At 36.4% G+C, this 24342-nt stretch overlaps 4 protein-coding genes across 5 annotated transcripts; 2 read left to right on the top strand and 2 right to left on the bottom strand.

Annotated features, from left to right (window-relative positions):
- Nucleotides 1-11507: 11507 nt before the first annotated feature.
- On the top strand, nt 11508-13757 carry LOC149962913 (uncharacterized). Its single transcript, XM_090180247.1, has 6 exons — nt 11508-11732; nt 11876-12018; nt 12082-12328; nt 12421-12506; nt 12569-12650; nt 13602-13757. The coding sequence occupies exons 1-6, from the start codon at nt 11647-11649 to the stop codon at nt 13624-13626; spliced, it is 669 nt and encodes a 222-aa protein (XP_090036373.1). The 5' UTR covers nt 11508-11646; the 3' UTR covers nt 13627-13757.
- Nucleotides 13758-13771: 14 nt separating this feature from the next.
- On the bottom strand, nt 13772-14756 carry Cox11 (Cytochrome c oxidase copper chaperone COX11). The gene is made up of 4 exons (XM_090180246.1): nt 14499-14756; nt 14284-14439; nt 14109-14234; nt 13772-14051 (listed from the first exon to the last, which is right to left on the bottom strand). The coding sequence occupies exons 1-4, from the start codon at nt 14706-14708 to the stop codon at nt 13869-13871; spliced, it is 675 nt and encodes a 224-aa protein (XP_090036372.1). The 5' UTR covers nt 14709-14756; the 3' UTR covers nt 13772-13868.
- A 278-nt stretch (nt 14757-15034) lies between these two features.
- Ttc26 (tetratricopeptide repeat domain 26) lies at nt 15035-17917 on the top strand. Of its 2 annotated transcripts, none has more exons than XM_090170396.1 (14): nt 15035-15121; nt 15178-15312; nt 15375-15467; nt 15528-15841; nt 15895-15964; nt 16025-16126; nt 16190-16477; nt 16550-16613; nt 16677-16765; nt 17112-17195; nt 17254-17323; nt 17399-17505; nt 17564-17697; nt 17764-17917. In XM_090170396.1, exons 1-14 carry the CDS (start codon nt 15119-15121, stop codon nt 17861-17863), a joined length of 1653 nt encoding a protein of 550 aa, XP_090026522.1. In that variant the 5' UTR covers nt 15035-15118; the 3' UTR covers nt 17864-17917. The 2 variants fall into 2 exon arrangements, with proteins under 2 accessions (XP_090026522.1, XP_090026521.1); XM_090170395.1 differs by having other exon boundaries at nt 16535-16613.
- Nucleotides 17918-18054: 137 nt separating this feature from the next.
- On the bottom strand, nt 18055-24106 carry LOC149962910 (uncharacterized). Its single transcript, XM_090180245.1, has 4 exons — nt 23784-24106; nt 23546-23720; nt 21319-21508; nt 18055-20081 (listed from the first exon to the last, which is right to left on the bottom strand). The coding sequence occupies exons 1-4, from the start codon at nt 23801-23803 to the stop codon at nt 19426-19428; spliced, it is 1041 nt and encodes a 346-aa protein (XP_090036371.1). The 5' UTR covers nt 23804-24106; the 3' UTR covers nt 18055-19425.
- Between the last annotated feature and the right edge of the window lie 236 nt (nt 24107-24342).

Genomic DNA, 24342 nt, shown 5'->3' with positions numbered 1-24342 from the left:
CTTCCAGGCAAGAAAGATTTTAAAAGCATCCGTGAATTTGACCAAAGAGTACACAAACAGGAAAGACTCATTTTGTGCAATTTAAAGGAGCTACATCAAATGTTTAAGTCAATGCACAGTGAAATACAAATATCCTTTTCTAAGTTTGTCGAATTAAGACCAAAAATCTGCATACTGGCTTGATCCTCTGGTACTCATTCTACTTTCGTATGCAAGTATCATCAAAATGTGAAGTTAAAAATTGAAGGTGTTAGGTTAGGGGAACTGACGAAAGACCGTAGTTGGCATTTGAAAATTTATAAAGATTGTCTGAAGAGCGTTGTCTGAGTCAATCCGACAGAAGACTGTTTTCTGAAAGATTGTGAGGAATGCCCAGGATTTTACGAACTCAGGAACTACATCGAAAATATAATTGATGAGGAAAGTATCGACTTTGTCAGCTTCAGACAATGGGGCAACGTGGATAGAAGCACTCTTGAAGTTATACAAAAAAATACTTTAGAATTTGTGGATGAACTTCTTGAAAATTTAGAAGAGCTTTTAACACATGATCATATTACAACAGAGCAATCGCTGTATTTACAACAGATAAAAGCGTCCCTAGTTCCAGGCTATGCCCTCATCATCGGCGACTTTTCTGAAAATTATACGTTTATAGCGCAAGACGCAATTCAGTCTTTTCACTGGGCATCGGATCAAGCCACTCTCCATCCATTTGTTTGCTATTACAGAGAACACATCGGAGGACTATTAAACAATGTTAACTATGTTGTAATATCTGATAGCGTAAAGCATGATGCTACAACTGTTCACGTGTTTTTAATGAAACTTATTGAGTTTTTGAAAAAAGCTTTAACCGGTTTGCGGGGAGTTGTTTACTTCTCAGATGGTGCTCCTTCCCAGTATAAAAATTTCAAGAATGTAACAAACTTATGCATTTTTTTAAAACTTCCCACGGCAAAGGCCCTTGTGATGGCCTTGGAGGGTGTGTGAAAAGACTCGCAGCCTTGGCTAGCCTAAACAACACAATTATTCTAAATCCAGAGCAACTTTTAACTTGGGCCAAAGCAAAGTGGCATTCAAATGAAGAACGACTTGACAAAATATCTTTTGAATTTGTGAGACAAAATGAAATAGACGAAATGGAAAGCACTTTAAAAGTTCGTTACGAAAATGCTCATCGGATCAAAGGAATTAGATCTATTCATTCAGTTGTACCGATAACAAAAAGTGAAGTACAAACCAAAATAATGTCATCCTCAACTAAATCTACGACACTTAAAGTCCAAAAAGAATCTGAAAGTCACATTCTACCTTGGTCAGATATTCATGGGTTCATTGTTGCGAAACGAGACGGCAAATGGTGGCTGGCATTCATTTTAGAGAAAATCGATGTCCATCAAGAGCTAGAATTATGCTTTCTTCATCCTCATGGACTAGCTGCTTCATATCGTTACCCTAATGAAGAAGACCGAGGACGGCTTCTCCGTAGAGATGTCATGGTTATTGCAAACCCTACTACAAAAACGGGTAGATTATGGAAGCTACCAGCTGCGGAAACGAAAAAAGCTGAAAAAGCACTAACTATAAGTGCTAAGACTTTGTAAATTATTTTATCATTAAATTGATTTCTCTGTACTATACAAGTCTGCATGTTGTTGATAAACTATTAGAAATCAACAAACAAAATATGGTGCGGTGGAGTAAACTTTGCCCCTAATTCCACAAATAATGAAACAATTATATTTAAGTGTTTACATAGCAGGAGTACACTTTGGGGGAACTAATAATAAGTTTTATAAAATACGAGGAAATTTGGTTGTTCACAAGGAAAAAAATAAAATATGAAAAATCCCCCCAAAAAAATTAAAATTGGTTGAGGCGCGGGGCTAAGGTAAATTGATTGTAACTTCGTTAAAACTGGAAAACATCAGAAAATATTTTTACATATCACGTAATGTGGTCAAATAAGGCAATACAAGCAAAAAAATAATTTTTCTAAATATAGCTATTTTGGGTATCCCCGAATGGGTGACTTCCAAATTTCAAATTTCAATTTGTTTTCAAATTTTCAAATTTTTTGAAAATAATAATCTGGGGCATTAATTGATTAATTACCTTGAAAATAAGCCATTAGGCATATTTATATCACTTTTCAAACTGAAGTTATAGCGATTTTATAGCTAAAGCGCAACCGGCATATGGAAAACCGCCAAAAAACATTTCGTCCTGTAACTCCCCTCAAAAAACTTTTTCAGCACTTCTGCTTTACAGGGGTTGGTTTTATGCATAACTACACCTGTTTACCAAATTTCATCAAAATCGGTAACTTGAGGGGTATGGACCTAGTTGATTTGACCTGGAATAACTCTAGTTCTACTTTACCCACCTATACATCGACCTTGAATTTTGCCCCGTTTTGGTTTTTGTCTCAGTTGTTCGCTCGTTTTTACACACAATCCTAAAGGTTTGTGTGTCTCACCTTGGAGTAGAGAACTTCTCTACTCCAAGGTCTCACGTACAGTATAGCCGATACCGATGCCGCCGTGTTGCGCATATCTCTTCAACGGTTAGAGCTAGAAGAGTCAATGATATCTCGTTCGAATGTACATACATTGCCATTGATAGCCTTTCATTAAGTTTTCAAATCGGAGCCCTAGAAGTTGGGTTTCGATTTATGTGGTAGATATTTTATTTACAATTAAGTCCGATAACATTAAAAAAATATTATTGGATAGGTTAGGATTCAGCGACCTACAACTTCAGTTATATCAGTAAATATTAAATTAAAGTATAGTTTTCAGGGTAATTTACGGGACCCCAATTTTCGTGGTTTTATATTTGGTCCAAAAATCTACATACAGTTCCTTAATTTAAGTCCGATTTTCATGAAAGTTATATATTTGAATAGCTGTCGTTTACATATAACCTAAAGTCAGTGGCGTATCGAGGGGGGGCGGAAGGGCGGACCGCCCCGGGCGCCACCATTAGGAGGGCGGCAAAATTGCCCCTTTTTACAAGGATGATTTTGGCGCGTTCATCCCTTCTACTTCGCCTCTCTTCCTATCCTCCTTGGAATTATGATTCCGCCCCGGGCGACAATAGCCCACGCTACGCCACTGCCTAGAGTTGCAAATACGTTCCTTAATTTTAATTCTAAGTAAGGTTTTTTGGGCAGCGTATACGGACCCCCGCAACTTCCAACATTGTAAATTCGCGTGTTTATAGAGGTCTACGCGCCCGTTTCCCTCTTGCGTTTTTCAAGGCCTTTCAGAGTGGGCCGCGCTTTCAACGTATGGCCAGAAGTAACAATTAAGTATGACACTTATCAACCTAGTTTTCGGCGTATGACCAGAAGTATTAAGTGTGATACTCAACGTAACAAATAAGGGTGATCAGAAGTAACAAATAAGTATGAAACTGATCGATCTAGTCTTTGTCGTATAACCAGAAGAAATAAGTGTGACACTCAACGGCTGACTAGTAGTAACAAATAAGTGTGGTCAGAAGTAAAAAATAAGAGGGACACTGATCGAAAGAATCTTCGATGTTTTCAAAGTATGACTAGAAGTAACAAATAAGTGTAAATACAATTATGTGTGACCGTGGAAATGTATTGGTTGTGATACCGGCGTTGCAGGTAATTGCTGTGAATAGCTCAAATAGGCGCGGGGGTAAGGTAAATTGATTGTAACTTCGTTAAAACTAGAAAACACAAGAAAATATTTTTACAGATCACGTAATGTGATCATATAAAGCAACACAAGCCAAAAAATAATTTTTCTAAATATAGCTATTTTGGGTATCCACGAATAGGTGACTTCCAAATTTCAAATTTCAATTTGTTTTCAAATTTTCAAATTTTTTGAAAATAATAATCTGGGGCATTAATTGATTAATTACCTTGAAAATAAGCCATTAGGCATATTTATATCACTTTTAAAACTGAAGTTATAGCGATTTTATAGCTAAAGCGCAACCGGCATATGGAAAACCGCCAAAAAACATTTCGTCCTCTAACTCCCCTCAAAAAACTTTTTCAGCACTTCTGCCTTACAGGGGTTGGTTTTATGCGTAACTACACCTGTTCACCAAATTTCATCAAAATCGGTAACTTGAGGGGTATGGACCTGGTTGATTTGACCTGGAATGACTCACTACTATTTATACAAAAACAATGTTAGATTAAGTTGAGCGCTTGAAGTTGATGGTAGAAATCCCATTTGTTTTACAAATATATAGTATGTGAACGAACACTCGGCAAACCCTATGGTATATCCGAGGGCCGACCCCATCGACCCACCCTCGGACCCACCCTATAAAGCCGAGCTCGGATATTGCCTCGGAAATCTTAGCGAGGGCGAAGAAAATTTCGCAGTGATTTTTGTAAATTTGGAAATTTTTAAGATTTCTTAAATTTTCCGTAGGAATTTATGAATTTTCTCAAGATTTGTTAAAATTTCAATTCAAAATTACAAATATTTGCAAGATTTCATAAAAATTTGCGGAAAACCATCAAATTTCATAAGATTTATTAAATTTGAGAAATTGGTCGGAATCGATTAAAATTTGAAAATTTGCCCAAACATTTGAGAAATTTGAAAAGTTTTTCTCAAATTTAATCAGAAATTTGAAATTTGGAAATTTTCAAATCACTGGCGTGTACGAAATTTGAAAGAGTGTCGGACCCCTCGACTAAAAGTCACCAACAGATGGTTGTTAAAGAATACGGCCTGCGGAAAGGTCAAGCACTTAGTACTAAAATCAGGGAGGAAGGGAGTCGTAATTTACGCGCTAAATGTGTCCAAGCAGGGGAACCGAGACTCCAGGAGGCTGACAATGGGGGTAAAATCATGGAGGACCCAATACGGAACAAGTAAGATTTTAGCGCCATCTATCCTCCCTGTTCTCAGCCTACTCTCTGCATTCAGCCATTTCAAATCTTTATTTGTGTAGATGGCGCTAAAATCGTACTTGTTCCGTATTGGGTCCTCCATGATTTTACCCCCATTGTCAGCCCCTTGGAGTCTCTATTCCCCTGCTTGGACACATTTAGCGCGTAAATTACGACTCCCTTTCTCCCTGCTAAAATGCTAAGAGAGCTCGCGCTCTTGGTCAAGTGCCTTCCTCGGTGTCTGCTAGGTGTCAATTATGTTAGGCTTAGACGCCCCAAAATTTATCTAGACCTCTATATACATTTCTTATATCTATGGTAATGGGTTAGAGTGTGTAGCGTTCACTGAACGCCGTTCAGCTCCAACACTCAACGTTGAGACCATTTTTCTTTATGCTGGCTACGTTCAGTGAAGCTCAACGGTCTCAACGTTGACAACTTTTTTTCACTGAACGGTTTTTGTAATTTCCGGTTTTGACGTCACGTTGGAAACGTTAGCTCAACAAACTCAACGATTGAAAGAGCGGGCTACGTTCAGCAGCAGTCAACGGAAAAAAACCCGATGGATTTGATATTTTCCACCGATGAGCTTTTTAGTCATAATGATCAATGCTGTCGTAAGTTGCTGAACGCTTTTATTCAGTCATCGGTTTTTTTTTAAAATGGCGTAGCTTTTATAGAAGTTTTACGTCAGTCATCGGAAAAACCGACTCTTCCAGCCGATGACTTCGGTGAGTAACCGATGAGCATCGTGACGTCAAAACCGGAAATGAGAAAAAGCGTACAGTAGGAAACCGAGGTCACCGATTAGTCCGATGAGCTCTGCTGAACGTACCCCTGGGTTTGTTAAACGGAATCGTGACGTCACAGCACACTGGAAGGCTAGCTACCATAGAAATCTTATAACATAGAATGATTCCGTATAAATACAAAATGGGCCAATTACATTTTCGGAGGTTTCATCATTATCAGCCAATCACGATTCAAAGAGTGACTACGGCAACGACTCGTTGCCATCTAGTTTGAATTACTGAAAACAATAATTTGATTTTATATTACGTCACCTTAAGAACCCGCATTTCATTGGCCCACGTCAATCGAGTCACGGCCCCCTGCACGCGCTCACGTGAGCGCGTGCAGGGGGCCGTGATTGAGTTTAATGTAGTTTTTAAACATGGTAGACTGTTTCTTTACTCGTAAAGATTTTTCTCTTATATGCAAACGTTTTGGATAACTATTGCGTTGTTTGTTGTTATGGCCCTTCGATGTTTCATTTCCACATGTAGAAAACGATTTGCGGTGGGCAGTAATGTGTCGTTGTACAGGTAAAAGTTTGGGTTTCCTTAAGCCTCGGGGCAATTTGAAATGTTAACAAACGGCGGGCTTTCAAATTGATGATTTGGTAAAAATTACTTCAGGAAGTTCAGTGAGCCTAGTGGAACAACAACTCAGGACTATAATTACTGCAATATCCGTTTTCTTTAAAAACACTTTATTTAACATTGTAAATATCGATCTTCGTTGAGTACTATCTCTTATGTTGTTTAACAGTGGAATGTTGAATTTAAGCAGAGTGCGAGACATTTATCTTGGCTAAGCTTCTAAGACAAAAAGCATATTATTAAATAGAAGGTAAAGTTTTGAAAAATAATCAGTATGATTGTTGCTGTTTAATTCAATGACTGTCGTCAATTCGTCATAAGTGTAATTCTTTAGTGTAATGTATTTTTTCTGGGATATAATTACTCTTTCATAAGGTTTTTGTTTATCTTAGTTACTATAAACATAATAATAAATATAATATTACCATGGTTGACTAAATTTAATAATTATTTAAAACAAAAGATCTGCTACTTCATGGTTATTTTCATTTAAAATCACTCGGGAGCTTTCGGACCGAGGTCCTTCTTCAGCCGCGTCTTACAATTGATTAGTTACAATTTTCAATAACATTTACATTTTTTTTTAAATTAATAATAAACAACGATTAAAAAACAACAATGAAAAAACAACAATATCAAGTAATGAATACAACCAACGAACCCCTTTAGACCATAATGCTTTCATTCCCTAATCTCAAAATCTCCCAACACCCTTTTACGTCTATTATACCCTTGTCTAAATTCAAATGTCCTATTTTTTTGATATACACAGCTTCTTTCTTTAAAAACTCTCTTATTCCAATTTGGTTCTTGAATTAAAACTTTGGCCGAGTCCCAATTAATTTCATGTTTTCCATTTCTTAGTATATGGTCCGCTAGGCCGTTTTTTTTTATCTAATTTTTTAACCATCATTTGGTGCTCCCCCCTTCTGATTTTAAGTGTCCTTTTTGATTGCCCAATATATGATTTTTTACAACCACATTTTATTTTTTAAATTATTCCGGTCTTCTTTAATTCTTCTACTTTAGGTTTATTTTTTACTACGTGGGTTTTTAATGTGTTTGCAGTTTTATGTACCAAATTAATGTTATATTTTTTTAACTGTCTACTCGTTTTCTCACTAATGCCTTCTATATACGGTAAAGAAATTACATTTTCAATCTTCTGCTTCTGAGACTCATTTTTAACCAAGTTCGTTTCGAAAATTGTGTCTATTAAATATTTTGGATACCCACTATTTATAAATTGATCTCTAATATTATTTTTGTCTTTGATGGGTGTATCTGATATTAATTCTATTTTGTTTTTAAATGATTTTAAGACTCCTAGTTTAACTTTAAACGGATGTGACGAATCAAAATTCAAAAAGGTTTTTGCGTGTGTCGGTTTTTGGTATAGACTACACTGAAATGAAATATTGTCATGACACACCAAAATATCTAAAAATGGTAATGTTCCTTCTATTTTTCCTTCAAAAGTGAACTGTATATTTTTATGAAAGTTATTTACTATATCCAATAATTTTTCCGTAGTTAACATTTTGTTTTTTATTAAAAACACGTCATCCATAAACCTATTCCACAGTTTTATATTTGAGTTCATTAATTCCACTTCCATTAAGGATTGTTCCACATATTCCATTACCATATTTGCTATGGGGGCGGAAAGTGGGTTTCCCATCGCTAATCCATTTTTTTGAGAAAAAAATTTTTCTTCAAAAGTGAAATATGTGTTTGATAGACATATTTCACAAAGTTCTGTAATAGTATCTTCTTTTAAGGTGGTCCTAACTTTCCATGAATTATCCATTTCTAAGTTCATCTTCAAAATATTTAAGGCCAATTCTATAGTAGCAGATCTTTTGTTTTAAATAATTATTAAATAATATTACTTACTTTAAATGTGAAATAACCTTTAAATACAAAGGTTAATACTAAGGACCTTCAGTCACTGCTTCTCCAAAAACTGCCATTGACATTGCCTGTTATTTTAAAAGTTAGGCCTATGTCAGGCCTAGGCTTAAATATTTTCAAAGCGAACCTAAACGAAATTTTATTTATCTTCCTCGCAATGTCATTTAAATATTCCTTATAATAAGTAAATATGAAAACAAAACTAAAAGTTCAAAAAATCTTAACACTTTTATTAAATAAAAATCCAAAAACGTTGAAGTGGTTCATGTGAAAAACTCCAGCAAAAACCTATGGGAATTCTGCGAGCTTGGATCTAGCTTGGATCGGATGAATCCTGTAAAAATCGTCTGAGCTTCTACTATTTTTAACCGCCATGGTATGGCCACGGCCACGGCCAACTTAGATCCACTGCTACTCGCACTAGAAGGCCCCCCAGCTTTATTTTCCTCCAATGTTAACGACCGTATGAGGAAAAGCCGATTTACGCGGGAAAATTCCGCTTGGCACGCTAGGAACCGGGACAACCCTTCTAATGTTATCCTACGGGGAAAATTTTTCGAAACAGTCCCACTTTTAAGAACCTTTTCCCTTATCTTTGCAATATTGTTCAACGCGAACCAAAGATCGGAAAATTACAAACATAGTCTTAAAATAAGGCTAAAACCTTACTTCAAATCATATTAAAATCTCAGCGTTGAACAATATTGCAAAGATAAGGGAAAAGGTTCCTAAAAGTGGGACTGTTTCGAAAAAATTTCCCCTTAGGATAACATTAGAGGGTTGTCCCGGTTCCTAGCGTGCCAAGCGGAATTTTCCCGCGTAAATCGGCTTTTCCTCATACGGTCGTTAACATGGGAGGAAAATAAAGCTGGGCGGCCTTCTAGTGCGAGTAGCAGTGGATCTAAGTGGGCCGTGTTATGGCGCTAGCGGCTTGCCGTAGTCAATGAATGGCCGCTGATTGGCTGAGGCTTAAGCAAAGACTATATAATCATTAGTCGTTGCTACAAAATGACTTGGCGTCAGGTTCTCCCGTAGACGGGAGCATTCTAGGTAGGAGTATAATAGCGTTTTCCATTGGGAACCTCCGAGCACTCCCGGAGTGCTCCAAAATCAAAATCGTATTCCATTGGGAAAAAAGGGGCAACTCCGAGAGGGAGGATCGTCTTCCATTTACCAAGGTACTCCCTCCCGGAGTGCTCCTGGAGTGCTCCAAGCTGCCCCATCTCAAGAGTCGGAGGGAAACAAAAGAGTGCTCCGAAAACGTTTCGTATTTCATTGGGAGTTACCAGGGCCCATCCTCCGAGCGCCTCCTACAGAGAGCAGTGACGTCATTCAACAAATCCGGATCACACTCGGAGGTTCCCAATGGAAAACGCTATAAGATTTCTATGCTAGCTACGGACGACTCAGCAGACGATATTTAAAAAAAATTACAACAATCGTAAAAAAGCGTTCAGCAAAAGTCTCAACGGAATTAACGCAAAGGTAAGACCGTTAAGCTTCATTGAACGTAGCCTCTGTACGATTTTTCCGGTATCCGATTTTGACGTCACGGTTTAAACTAACAAGACGCGAAAATTCAACATACTATAGCAGACAAAAAATCACAATGAGCGGGAATATGTTCACGGTGCGGTTTTATAGCGTTTTCCATTGGGAACCTCCGAGCACTCCCGGAGTGCTCCAAAATCAAAATCGTATTCCATTGGGAAAAAAGGGGCAACTCCGAGAGGGAGGATCGTCTTCCATTGACCAAGGTACTCCCTCCCGGAGTGCTCCCGGAGTGCTCCCAGCTGCCCCATCTCAAGAGTCGGAGGGAAACAAAAGAGTGCTCCGAAAACGTTTCGTATTTCATTGGGAGTTACCAGGGCCCATCCTCCGAGCGCCTCCTACAGAGAGCAGTGATGTCATTCAACAAATCCGGATCACACTCGGAGGTTCCCAATGGAAAACGCTATAAGTCTAGTCGATCGGAGATCCATGACGTCAGACACAGATTCGAAGCGAATCTCGAGCAATCAAATCGAATCAAATGGAAAACGCCATTCAGTTGCTCAAAGAAAAAGCCATCGATGCGCATCGGAAAATAAAAAAGTTACTGTACGAGTTATTGTACTTCCGGTTTTGTCGTCACGATGCCCATCGATGGCGCATCGGTGTTTTTGTTGTTTTTCCCAAGCACGCAGTCGCGAAACACGTGGAGAATATGGCTTCAACATTGGAAATTAATAATGTGGATTTTGTTTCGGTGACTTTAACTCGCGAAAAAAGCACCTATAGACGATTACCAAAAAAGAGTTCAACAAGATCCTAGCAACGGTCTCAACCATAGAAATCTCATAGGTAACTAGAATGCTGCCGTGTAACTGGCAAATGGGCCAAACGCCGTGGCAGACGATAGCCAGGTCTCAGCCAATCAGAGCTCAAAGAGTGGTTCTGCCAAGAATTTAATGTCACCAGAGAGAATGACGTCATCTATCTCCCGCTATAGTAGCGGATCCAAGGAGGATTATTATCATCCTTGGCGGAACCACTCTACGGCCTCTCATTGGCTTAAGGTTCAAGGTGAACTGGCGTCAAGCTCGGACGTAGGCGGCAGCATTCAGTTACGTATGAGATTTCTATGAGTATGAAAGTTTCCAAAGGGAAAAGTTGCAATGGGCTTTAGTTTTCCCAGGGCAACCGAAAAGGTTTTTGATCTCTCAAAACCAAAAAATCTCCATTTAAAAAAGCATGGGATTTTCTCGGTTTCACAGGGTACTTTGAAAAAATTAAATTTTCGAAACTTACCCAAAAAGATGAATTTGACCTATTTTCGGTAAAATTGATCAAGGATTTTGGGTAAAATTGATCAATTTTGGTTAAATATTAACAAAATTTGGGTAACCGAGAAAATCCCATGCTTTTTGAAATGGAGAGGTCAAAACATTTTCGGTTGCCATAGGAAAACAAAAGCCCATTGCAACTTTTCCCTTGGGCAATTTTCATACTACCATAAGGTCTACCTAACCCCCGAGTTTCAACAAAATCGGTGATAACCACCTCGGGTAGTCTCCTTGTAAGTGCTTGACCTTTCCGCAGGCCGTATTCTTTAGACACCATCTGTTGGTGACTTTTAGTATAATTTTTAAGCATGAGACAATGGCTCTCGCGACGATAGCACGAGCTTTCTTACTGATAGATAGCGCTCTATAAGGATAGCCTGCAGAAATTACGCGTTTCTGCTAGCTGTCACCTCCGTATTCACTTCCTTTGAAATATTTTATCTAGACCTTTATATACGTTTCCTATATCTATGGTCGAGAAACGCCACCCACGTGGACTGCAGACGAACTTTGATAATTCGGCAGACGATAAATTTTTTCTAAACACGTTTATCCTGATATCGTGGTTAAGAATTTGGTCGATTTTGTTATTTATTATTTTAATAATAATTATTATTATTATATTTCAATTATGGGACGTAAATTTAAAACGAAGAAACACCAAAAATTAAAAAATGTTGATCCCAACTATACTGGAATAGTTGTAAAAGATACTGGGTCAGTATAAATTAGGTCTTTGACATATAGCAACTAAGCCTTGTTTAGGACATTCTAAGCCTTTGCTAAGATTCGATAGGCCTTGTCATTGTTGTCAAAGGTTCAAAACATTATATTTCAACATTTGCAATGAAATTTGACAGGGTGAATAGACAGCCTAAAGATATAAAAGATCAAGAAGTACCCCGTAAAATGGAAGAAATTTTCAAAATATCTGCCATTCTTAAAAATAAGAAGCGTTTAAGGTCAAAAAAGAAACTCAAGAATGAAACTGAAACCATAATTGGTAAACAGCATCCAAGATCTAAATTACCGAAATTTTGAAATATTAACATAAAGGTCTTTCCAGTCAAAAGAGATCAACTTGAAGAAACACAACCAGGCATGAAAAAGAAATTGCCTGATATTCCGAAAGTAATGAAGCAAGGGGAATATGAGAGCGACTTTCGCTTTATAAACCGCATTCAGGATGTTGCTTCAAAGGCAATAGCAGAAACTAAAATGGAAGAAAAATTTGGGATTGATAACATCAAAGATGAAGAATTACTTGCAGAAGCGAATGGAGAGGAAGTTAAAACTAAATCTAAGAAGAAATTGTAAATAAAATTTTCAACAAGTATTTAAATTAAGATATTGTTTAGTATCATCTTATTACCAAGCTTGAATTATTGTTTTATTATTTCTCCAGAAAATTAAAACTATATAAACAAAGGAAAAAAGATAAGAAGAAAGCTAAATTGGAAGATAAAATTGATGAGTTTAGCCAGTTTCAAGGTATTGGTAAAATTTTCAATGAAAGTTACTTTGACTATTAATTAGCTTTATTTATATGGCAGATAGCGTCAGGTTTGGAGAAGTGGCAATGGAACCACCAACGTTAAGAACTGTCAAGAAAATAAACAAAAGCCTAAAAACAAGGTAATCAAATTGAAAAGGTCTGAAGAAAATATTCAATAGATGGCCAGTGATAACCATAATTACCTTATTAAAAGGCAAATACTATATATACGCTTCGCTAAATAGACTGGCGTGCTCAATGGCTAAACTTATATAGGAAATCAGACGCTTGTCAAAATTTTCCGTGCGCTTCAGAGTGCCACTAGTGGCGCCTCTAATGGCTGTTCAAAGGCTTCTCCCATGTTTTTTTTTTTGAGAAACAAGTAACGCTCTGCACATTGATTAAAGCCTTGGGAGTAAGAGTGAAGACTAAAGAAGGCCAACAGAAATGAGGTGAGAGAGTAACACTGAAAGGCCCGCAGTAATGCCGGTTGATGTGCATGGGTAAGAACTTGAGCTATGTGAGAGCCACTAGGATGTAACAGAAGACCAGTAAGGCCGGGTACTAAAGGGCCGCGGTAAGCCAGGAATCGGGGACACGAAAATGGTCAAGGTCAACGAATAGTGCACAGACTGACTTCTCCCATGTTTTAAAAGCGCTAACAGATTTCTTGTATGGAGACGCCTGTCTAGTACAGTTCACGGCCAGCGAGAACAGATCTAAGTTGGCCGTGTACAGTTTCAATCTGCCTTCCGCGAAACAAATTTTTCTAAAATGTTAACTATCATTTGTCGGTGGAGCCATCCGCTGTTATCGGCGGGAACTATGTCCTATGAAAATGACTTTTTCCTATTTTAACCTTGAAAGGGGTAGTCTTAGATGGCGCCATATAATGATAGAGTTGAAGGCTGAGTGCGCACGAAACCTTGACTCCCAAACGTACCAAGGCTGAGTGCGCACGAAACCTTGACTCCCAAACGTACCTATTTAATTCTAGCAGTATTATTCCCAATTCAATAATGTCGCCATCTGTTGAATATTTAATTAAAACCCCCCATTACTCCATTATAATAATTTTTAATATTATCTAGCCAGGAGAGCGCTCGCTTATTTTAAAGCAAAACTTGCCTACTGAAGTTAGTCAAAGTTTAAATTTGACGGGGCGAAATAGGTCCATAGATTTAACAAAGAAACGCAAGGATTTAAGCTTATCTCAAAGAGAAAAGTTGGAAAATCAACGAATAGAAGTGGTTCATTTGTATAAACAACTGAAAGCTAAAAGAAATAAAGCTAAAGTTGCTAAAACATAATTAACTGTATTTATTATTATAATCTAACCTAGGTTTAACTCATTTCAACTACCTAACACCAGGTATAGGTAATGACAAACCATCCTTGGATTCAAAAAACGTATAAGATAAAGTTATTTCATCTAAATTTTCTAATAAAGGATCTTCACTGTAATCTGGATCAATGTAGAAAAAAACAGGCATGTCAACTTGTTCATGCGGGTTAAGCATTTGTTCTTCAAAGCAGAAACACTAAAAATAATAATATAATTTGAATTGTTGTAGGTAATTTTTTATTTTTAATCTTACCTGAATTTTATTGAAATACTTTCCAGCTTCAAATGGCATAATGTTATATGTTGCAATTCCAATAATGGGTTTATCAGATGTGTTTGTAGCTGTGTAAAATGCCAGAGCCGTTTCCCCCGGCATGACCTAAAAATATCATTAATAATGAATTTGCACTAATTAACAGTCAAATTACCTTTATTTCATGTTGCTGAGGTTTGAATTTCCATTGCATGCTTGATACAGTATCAGCGTTGAAGTACACAGTTATTAAACGATGCAAAACTTTCTTCATAGTTTCAATCTTATCAGAATTATCCTCCACTTCCGCACGCCCTCCTCGGCCAGTTGCCTAGTAATATCAAAATTTGGTTTAAGGAATATTAAGGTTGGTTTGAATATTTTAAGTACCTGACAGAAAATCCGGTAAAGGGGTACTGCAGCGTAGCTAGCTCCAACTGCTAAACAAGCAAGACCAGAAACATAATAAAGCATAGTTTTGTTTTTAAAAATTTGGGTTTCATTTGAAGAAAATCGTTTCACATGATTCCAAGTAGTTAATTTTTGGTAGTTTTCCCTATGATTTCTAATTAATTTCACAAAATGAGCCAAATATTTCATATTTACATTAGTATCGAAAAGCAAAGAATGACAGACAAAGGCTTAAATCTTAAATTGAGAATATGAAAAAGATTAAAATATTTTAGTTTTTATATATGAAATCTTGAGTTACTTTCATATAAGGTAATTTGTAAAAATTTAATGTTTAAATATAATTACTAATTTTTAACTTTAAGCTCGAACGATACAATCGCCGCCATCTTTGTTTATTATTTGGGAAGGTTTTTGTAGCAAATCAGAAACGGAAAAGAAGTCCCATGATTTAAACGTCACGTTGCTATAGAAACACAATGGTTTGTTTATAGACAAAATTCGGTTACCACGGTCCCCACACACGTGTACACACAGTGAAAATCGAAACTTAACGATTAGAAATGCCTCATCAAATTTTATAGGCACAAACTTTAAACATGGTAAAAATTATTTAGCAATAAATTTATGATAATAAATAACTGATATATATTTATAGTTATTATCAAGAACAAAACCAGCTGCGGGGCCTGTCATTTCTGGAGTGGGCAATGTCAAATCAAAATCAAAAGTACCTAGCTATGAGGAATTTCTGAAAGACCGAGATTTTACTGGGGCCCTGACAGTTTTAGAAGTTTGTTTGAATCACTAGAAAAGACTCAAATGTGCGTGCTAATTTCTTGGGAATACTTCTAGTTTACTCGAAATAGTGGCAAAGGTACCCTGGATACCGATCTATGGATTTCTTACTGTTTATTTCACTTATCAGAATATCGCAAATCTATGGAGGCAAGTCAAAATGTTCAGAGTAAATAACCGTGAATTTAAAATCTTTCTTCAAATTACCAGGAGTACGAAAGAATTTTGAATTCCAGCAATGCACCGCAAGAGACTCATATATTCCTTGCATGTTGTTTATTTTACTTGGGTATGTATAAAGAAGCAGAGGCAGCCGTTTATAAAGGTCCATCAGAACATCAGTTACGGAATCGACTACTCTTCCATTTGGCACATAAGTTTGGGGATGAGAAACAACTTATGGCGTTTCATCAAAAATTACAAGACGTAATTGAAGACCAATTATCTTTGGCTTCAATTCACTACCTACGTTCACACTACCAAGAAGCCATTGATATTTATAAAAGGATTCTTCTAGATAACAGGTAATATTAATGAATAAAGAAATAACACTTAGGCAATATAAATTCAATTTTAGAGATTTCTTGGCACTGAATGTTTACGTTGCCCTCTGTTACTATAAGCTTGACTATTACGATGTGTCTCAAGTAAATACTTTACCTTCAGTAAATAAAATAAATCTTAATGATTGAGTTAATTACCTGTAGGAAGTTTTGGCTGTGTACCAGCAGTCCTTTCCTGACAGTGCTACTGCAATTAACTTAAAAGCGTGTAACCATTTTAAACTATACAATGGGAAAGCTGCTGAGGTATTGCTTGTACTAAAATGACATTATTACTATTAATATGTTTAATCAAGCCTTTAAAAACAGGCAGAACTTAAAAATCTACAAGAAATGGCTTCACCCTCATTTACTTATGCGCGAGACTTGATTCGACACAATCTCGTGGTGTTTCGAGGTGGCGAAGGTGCTTTACAAGTTTTGCCTCCGCTAGTCGACATAATTCCTGAAGCAAGACTCAATCTAGTTATTTACTACCTAAAGCAGGATGATGTGAGAGAGGCTTATAACTTAATAAAAGATTTAGAACCAGCAGTGCCACACGAATACATACTCAAGGGAGTAGTCAACGCTGCTATTGGTCAAGAACAAGGCTCAGTAATGATACATTTTCTTTACTTGTAGTTACCCGTTTAAGCATGAGTTGTTAATTAGGTAAAAATTCAACAGAGGGATCATTTGAAGATTGCACAGCAATTTTTTCAACTTGTTGGTGGCTCTGCGAGTGAATGCGGTAAGGCACTTGCTCTTCTTAATATTTGATATTTAATTAAATTGATGCCCCTTATCTTTACAGATACAATTCCCGGACGACAGTGCATGTCGTCATGTTTCTTTTTACTGAAACAGTTTGATGATGTTTTACTCTACTTGAATTCCATCAAGGTAAAAATGAAATCAATTAAATAGTTAAATGAGTGGGGTTTGCTGAAGTAATTAGAATTATTATAAAATCATGGATTTAAATCATATATAACAAAACTCTAACCAAACCACAGCTAACCTGAACAAACCAATTTTTAAATAGTAAAATAAAGAGAAGTTTAACAATGTGCTTCCCACTTGATCTGTTTGAATTAACAACGTATTAAATTTTAGTTTAGCAAACTGTTAGAAGTCAGGTACCCATAAATTAGAAGAAAAAGTCATTAATTTCATAAAAAATCCTACTTTAAATAACATAAACTTGATTTTTTTCGAAAAAAATCCCAATAATATTAAATTCATACAGAGCTACTTCTACACTGATGATACATTCAATTTCAATTATGGCCAAGCTAAAGCAGCTGCTGGAAATTTTAAAGAAGCTGAAGAAGTAATTTTTAACATTTAAATTACAATATTAATTTTTCAAAATTAATTAAATATTTCAGATATTCTTATTGATTCAAAATGAAAAAATTAAGAATGACTATGTATATTTGAGTTGGCTGGCTCGATGTTGTACGCAAAATTTTCTTAATCTATCTTTTATAATATTTAAACAAGAAAGACATCTTAATTGTATTTAATTCTAAGATATAATGAATCGTAAAGCTCGGCAAGCTTGGGAATTATACCTGAAAATGGATACATCAGCTGAATCATTTAGTTTACTACAACTCATCGCTAATGATTGCTACAAAGTAATTTTATGTCAATAATGAAAATTATAAACTAGTCTAATTTTTTTATACATATTAGATGGGTCAGTTTTTCTACGCGGCTAAGGCTTTCGACGTTTTAGAAAAGATGGACCCAAATCCAGAGTACTGGGAAGGCAAACGAGGAGCTTGCATCGGAGTTTTCCAACTCATCGTAGCAAACCAAGAACCAAAGTACATATTTTATAATTATTTGGTAATAAATAATATTAATAGGATATAATTGTATAATTAATTTAGAGAGTCTGTACATGAGATTTTGCAGATTTTACGCAACACTTCAAATCCACAAGCAGAGCATATAATTAGGACAATTAGAAATTGGGCTAAAGTTAGTTAATTATAAAATTGTTTTGTGTAGAAAACAGTTGCACCGTTTATAAACTAACTGAATAAATTCTAATTCCGATCTTTACCTTGCTCACTGGATTAATAATTACATGGTACCAAATTCCTTCAGTAATATTATCTTACCAATTTTCCCAAAGCATATGAAATAATTTAAAAAATAGTTATTTTTGTAATTTTATTATCAAAAGATAGAAAAATAGTACATCAATTTCCCATACACAAAATATAGTTAACAAAATTAAATTTACATTTTAATTAAGCAATATAAATGTTCCTATTAGTGTTGGCCAATATTGTAATTTAACCGATGCCGATTTTGAGAATTTACAGTTACCTATATTTAACAGTTTTACCAATATTTTCCTATAAAATGCCCAAGTTCAAGGTTAGTGTCGCCTGCTGCTTTTTTTTATTTGAGAATTATCAGTTTTAAAATATCAGTACCAGTTTAAATTGGTAATTTAGAAAAATCGCGGTAACAGTTTTGGCCCATCACTAGTTTCTATGAAAGTAACTGGTTTTTCTTGAGAGGACGAACGCAAGTGTTAAAGTTTTTAATATGTAACTTATGCTAGTTACATATTAAAAACTTTAACACGTATTTTACAGAAACACCTATTAAAACTGACAGGAGTAGAAACATGAGAAAAAATGGTTATTCAATCAAAATAACCCTTTTTCTAAATTAACCACGAAAGGGTACAGTCTGAAGTAGAGAGCTGCATAGGAAGGAATTTTTTCCATTACCGCTGGAACGACAAAGTCTGTCAAATGGAATGGGAATGGATGGAACCGGGTTGTCATGCAATGGGATGGTAATGGATGGAAACAGGCAGTCATGGAATGGGAATTAGATGGGAACAGGTAGTCATGGAATGGGATGGAAACTGGTAATCATGGGATGGGGATGGGAATGGGATGCAAACGGGTAGTCATGGAATGGGATAGAAGACGAAAATTTGGTGGGGAATGCGATGGAAAAGGAATTTTGCTTTTCGGGAATGGAATGTTCGACTCAATTGCCACTCTCTAGTCTGAAGAACATTTGGTGGCAAAATGTTTCTTACATTGTGCAATAGTGCGAGGGCGGTTTTGTAAATAAACTTTTACACAAATATTTATAAGGCAGTAATTTTGCTTAAATACACACCAGGCATTACATACAGAACCATTATGCCTTATAACATCAGGTTATCATTTTACACAAATATTTTAGAAGTAACAAGATGATTTAATATAAAAAAACTAATATTATTCCATTTCACCAACTAAATATAAAAATTTCAATTTATTGGATTTCATTTTTTCATTTAGTGAATGTTTAAGCAACAAACAATTTACATTTTCTGAAGAACATATATGAAACTTAAAAGTTGAAGGCAAATATTGTACTACCTGCGATCAATGTGACTACAGAATAATACCTGAGGCTTAATACTTAAAGCAAATATTTTACTATCTGCAATCCACGGGGATTGCAGAATAGTATATGAGACTTAATGTTGAAAAATCAAAGCTGTGTTTTAAGTACAGTTCTGGAACCGCACAAGTTTATAAATCGAATAAGTCATCCAATGTTCCTCGAATCTGTACTTGTTTATCCAGCTCAGAATCTACGTTACCAAATGGATCCATGGTATATGGATTATACATCTCATTCTTAAAGGCAGAATTTCCATCATGTTCAGTTAACTCCAACAAAGGGTTTTCTTCTGAAGATGGCATCCCCAAAAATGGATTATCTTCTTTGAGGAGGAAGGGCAATGAGTAGTTGAATGAAACAGGCAGCAATGGGTTGTTTGATATGAGCAACGCATTTTCAAGAATTTTTATCAGTACATTTTGTACTAGATCATATGGTATTGCCCCTGTTAATTCGATAGATTTGATCAAGTCTGGGTGGTTTACAATTTGCTGGTCTACCAATTTAGAAATCAACTGGTTGATATAAAGATTTCTATGTATCGCATGAGATTCTGGAACATTTTTGGCACTATCATCAGAAGCATTGCTATTTTCCAATCCCAATAAACCAAGATGGGATTGAGGAGACCGCTCCCCATTTTCAATGTCAGATGTGGTTATGGTACAAGATTTGATGTTTTGCTTAAATGGCGAGCCATTATTTAAATCTTGAAACTTTGATGGCCTCTTCAAAGCTCTTCCTGATTTGATGGTAAGTTCACATTCATTTTGTTTCTGCGACCCTGAATGAGCAATTTTATATACTGAGAACAATAAAAACACCATGTTTAAGTGACCTAAATAGAAAAGAATGGGGATGGCCCTACCCAGGGCTGCCAAGAGTGGGCCTGGACCTCGGTTAAATATAAAAAACGGGCCCCAGAGAGCTATTACTGCTGAAGATAGCTATACTTTTTCAGAGTGAAAATATATCTCTTTCGTAATTTGTACCAGCTTCCTCCCCCTCTTGTTGGGCCTTGCCATATTCATAGAATTTAAAACTGACAAATAAAGGGCAAACGACATGGCATGATTTAGAAACCCCAAGTTTTAGGTTTATCAGATGCATTTTGCAAGGTAAATGAAAAATGCATTTTTCTTAAATTTTTAATTTAAATTGATTTTATTTTGACCCTTTGATAGAACAGGGCCATGGGCTGCAGTACATAAAGACCATGTTTAAATCCGTCCTTGTGAAAATGTTGTACCACAGTCACTAGGCATTTAGATATTTTAAGAAATAAGCCATATTTCAGAGATTTTTAGCAGCTTTCTTCATATTTTGTTTACACGACTATTTATTACTATAGATGGGGAAATAATTTTTTAAACCATTCCGAAATGCTAAGATTTGAGGCCTAGCCGGGTCGTGTGTTCGCCGACACCACAGTTTCGGTGTACTAATGAATTCCACGTGATATTCCCTTTTTTTATAAAATCAATTACAGTTTTTGTTCATTTTCTAGGTGTTTTCTATTTTTGGGCCACTTTTTTTCTGGTTGAGATTAAAAGTATATACTTGATGCGTAAGGCTTGGTACTGTCCTCTAGGTCGCGTTATAGATGGCCCATCGCTTTTTTTAGTATGGGGTTGGGGAGGCGCTGTACGCCCCCAGCGCTTGAGCGAAGTGAGTGCGCGGCGCCGTCAGGCGCCAATACGGGGAATCTCAAAGTGCGTCAGGCGCCAATACGGGGAGTTTAGTAACGTCGTTTACGTGTTGTGGAGTAAACATCACGGAAAACACGTGTTTTTGGAATTTTTGAAAGCTGCGGCTTCGGTGCATTCACCCAACCCTTGAAACTCTTGTACCCTTTCCAGTCAATTAAATGCTTCAAACGTGTGCTCATTTTTGATCCTATTTAAGTTGATACGATTTCACTAGGTACGATTACCGCAGGCTCACCGTCAAACGTTTTCAAAGCTTATTTTTTTTCTATTTGTTAACAGCACAGTTTTTAAAACCAAAATTTTGTTACTCACCAGAAACAAACCTAAAATATTTGTAGTCCTTCTTGGTTGCTAAATCCAATTTATTCATCTTTTCCTGATCCATTTTTTGAAAATAACCATCACTTGAACATTTTCGGAGCCCATTGAAAAACTGGCTCTTGTATTTTGTGAAATTCTCAGTGCTTAGGTCGCGAAATGTCCCTTTTAATTTAGCATATTCCTAAACAAAAGATAAATGGTGATAGACTTTCAACTACAAATTTATCAGACACACAAGACACAGCTTTATTAATATATTCTTCGCACAAGCTATTTGCACTCTCTCTAGAAAAACCTATATTCCCCGCGACTGTAGCACGCACTCGTAGACTTGTGAAGGTAAGACTGTGATGTAAGAGCTACAATAAAACCAGAATGCAGCGTTACTTCATAAAAAGAACCGACTACTTTTCAGATATTTGCTTGTAGGGACCTGAGTCGCGTCAGAAAAGAAAATAAAGTGTCCTCGACTCATTTAAAATAAGTTCGTTACAGCTCGTAAATATCCCAAAAGACTGAATTAAAAAAATTAACCAACCATTTCCCAGAACTGTTTTCCCATTCATCCAACGCTAACTGATAGAGAAGTACTTATTATACATTTACTCTATATAATAGAAGACCTCTTACTATTGACTAGTAATAAACTAAGGCCAGACTAGCTCACAGTGTAATCACCCTCTCAAGAAGCTGTTTCTGGGCTCCAAATCAGTGCCAAAATTACCTAAGCACTGGCCCACATTGCTTTTAACTAGTCGCCAAAACATGATGTTTCCAACATTCACCCCCAAAAACATCAAACTCAATCAAATCTTTCTAAAGGGAAAAAATTAAGATAAGCTCCAGGTCAAGAAATTTGGTAGAAAAGCCCCCAGAATATCAAAAGGTACTGAAAATAATAAAAAATAATAATAATAATTATCAGCTAGGCTAATACCCAAGGCACCACCTAAGGCCTAAGTCATCAAGCGACTTTTAAAGCCATTAATTAAGGTGGCCAGGTTATCATTAATGAAAGGGGAGAAGGGCTAAAGATATGCCCGTTCGCGCACTTTGACCAGTGGTCCTTTGCGCAACCCCAAACCTTAAGACTTAAAAAGTCCGATATCCGACACAAAATGGAGAATCCTCTTGGCCGGCATGTTATGGAAATCAGAGGTTTCCAACTGATGTATACCAAGATGCTCGAATCGCACCTACAAAGCACATGAGAGGTAGTTTCCTCCTCAACCTGACATGCCCTACAGATTGGATCATCATTGATTCCAATCAATGTAAAGATGTCTGTTAAGAAGGCAGTGACCTATTAGTAGGCCAACGACCAACCTAATATTAGATTTGGAGAGCGAGAGCAATTCCTTAGATCTCTGCCTAGAAGTGGCTGGGTTAAAATGCGTAGAAGGGTGGTGGAAAGCCGTTCATGACACGCGAGCCAACAGCTCCCTACACACTAACTATTACCGTTAACCTCAACAAGTTTTTAAGGAAGGGGAAATCGAAGAGCCCGGGGGGAAACCCTTAAACGCGTGGGGAAAGAACTTGCAAATGCAACTCAGGAGTTGTTCAGAGTTTTCACCCAGTGCCACAAGTTGGGATCGAACCAGGCTCCTCTTGCTGCGAGGCAAAAGTGCTAAACACTCTGCTACCCCACTTTTTATGGAAGGAAGTTATTCCATTATGACCCAGATTTCTCAAAAGACCAGTGTTGTCCTTTATCTCATTAAAAATTCCACTATATTGGGAAACTATGACAAATATTCCCTAAAATTTGTGTGATCATATTAACATTTCAACCAAGCAAGCAAGCAAGCATCTTTACTCTATAGAGGGTATAATGAGCCAAGGAACTAAGCTTTTTATGCGCCTCATTCCTGTGTCAAAAGCATGTGTCTTTTAGGGCATAGCGCCGATTTAATTTCGGTCGGCGGCGGCGTGAAGGGGAAAACTGTCTTCCCCACCCCTTTTGAAAATTTCCCATGTTTTTGAAAAAAAAAATTAAGTTGAGTAGGAAAATTCAAAAAATTACGGCGGCGGGAACTAAATTTATCGGAGGCGCGCCGAATAGCAAATGGCGCCAGAGAAAATATCGGCGGCGCTAGGCTCTAGTGTCACTTACTTGGGATATTGAAAGCACAGGCAAAATTGCAAATCTATCATTACATTTTACAAATTTACAACCTAAATCCATGTCACTAAATAATGAAGAATACAGTAGTACCAAAAAGACTTCATATTCATCTTCCTTATCCTTTTCTATATCGTACAACTTAGTCTGGTGGAGAGACCTAACTGCAAATATGTATCCATTGGAAAATTCTTTCACATAATGCAATTTTTCCTCAAACCGTCTCGTACGAAGACTTTCATCCAAGAAAGTCTTTATACGCGTATCTCTACAAGCACAAATAAAAAAGGATTGGTATTTAATTATATTAGATGTTTGATGTTCCTCCTACTTAATTGTTCGAGCCGCCATTAGGGAGATGAAAGGTGCACTGCAGGAAGCCTAATTGTAAGGGAAAACTTTAAAAAAAAACCTAAAATCCCAACTCTACAGAAAAAGATAAGTGGATAAGATTATGATAAAAGTAAACTGTTTTACATTTCAAGGCTAGGTAAAGTAAGCAAACAAAATAATAAAAATAAAGTAAACTGAGTGTCTAGTACACTTCTACAACTACATTATTATCTTCGACCAACAATCCAAAATGGATGGTCAAACTCAATCCGTCCAACGGCATTGTTACTTTTGTCACGTGATGAAAATGCAACCTAAAATGCAGGTGATTTGTAATTGGTTTAGCACGTCGCATTATTATTATTCTTTTAATTTATTTTTTTGTCATCCAAATATAAATTAATACAAATTTATTTGAATTCATCAACTCTAGGTAAATTAATAATCCTTCAACTAGGGTTTTTTTTTATTTTTCAAAATAGTACAGCGTTTTATCTTGCCATCCGCTAGATGGCAGACTAAAGTTCAATTCAGGCAAATAAACATCTGTCCGCTAG

This window comes from Leiobunum rupestre, chromosome 1 (genome assembly GCF_980474605.1).
Source record: "Leiobunum rupestre chromosome 1, qqLeiRupe1.1.hap1, whole genome shotgun sequence".
Classification (NCBI taxonomy): domain Eukaryota; kingdom Metazoa; phylum Arthropoda; class Arachnida; order Opiliones; family Sclerosomatidae; genus Leiobunum; species Leiobunum rupestre.
This window is presented reverse-complemented; position numbering and strand designations above follow the sequence as displayed.

Excerpts from the sequence above, each read along its gene's own strand:
- LOC149962913 (XM_090180247.1), top strand. The coding sequence starts at position 11,647 with ATGGGACGTAAATTTAAAACGAAGAAACACCAAAAATTAAAAAATGTT. Across the intron at positions 11,733-11,875 it reads ATAGTTGTAAAAGATACTGG|GGTGAATAGACAGCCTAAAG; the intron begins GTCAGTATAAAT and ends GAAATTTGACAG. Across the intron at positions 12,329-12,420 it reads ACTAAATCTAAGAAGAAATT|AAAATTAAAACTATATAAAC; the intron begins GTAAATAAAATT and ends TTATTTCTCCAG.
- Cox11 (XM_090180246.1), bottom strand. The coding sequence starts at position 14,708 with ATGAAATATTTGGCTCATTTTGTGAAATTAATTAGAAATCATAGGGAA. Across the intron at positions 14,235-14,283 it reads CTCAGCAACATGAAATAAAG|GTCATGCCGGGGGAAACGGC; the intron begins GTAATTTGACTG and ends TGATATTTTTAG. Across the intron at positions 14,052-14,108 it reads AGTATTTCAATAAAATTCAG|TGTTTCTGCTTTGAAGAACA; the intron begins GTAAGATTAAAA and ends TATTATTTTTAG.
- Ttc26 (XM_090170395.1), top strand. Across the intron at positions 16,478-16,534 it reads TTGGTCAAGAACAAGGCTCA|GTAAAAATTCAACAGAGGGA; the intron begins GTAATGATACAT and ends GTTGTTAATTAG. Across the intron at positions 17,196-17,253 it reads ATTTTAAAGAAGCTGAAGAA|ATATTCTTATTGATTCAAAA; the intron begins GTAATTTTTAAC and ends TAAATATTTCAG.
- LOC149962910 (XM_090180245.1), bottom strand. The coding sequence starts at position 23,803 with ATGGCGGCTCGAACAATTAA. Across the intron at positions 23,721-23,783 it reads ATGGCGGCTCGAACAATTAA|AGATACGCGTATAAAGACTT; the intron begins GTAGGAGGAACA and ends TTGTGCTTGTAG. Across the intron at positions 21,509-23,545 it reads ATGAATATGAAGTCTTTTTG|GAATATGCTAAATTAAAAGG; the intron begins GTACTACTGTAT and ends TCTTTTGTTTAG.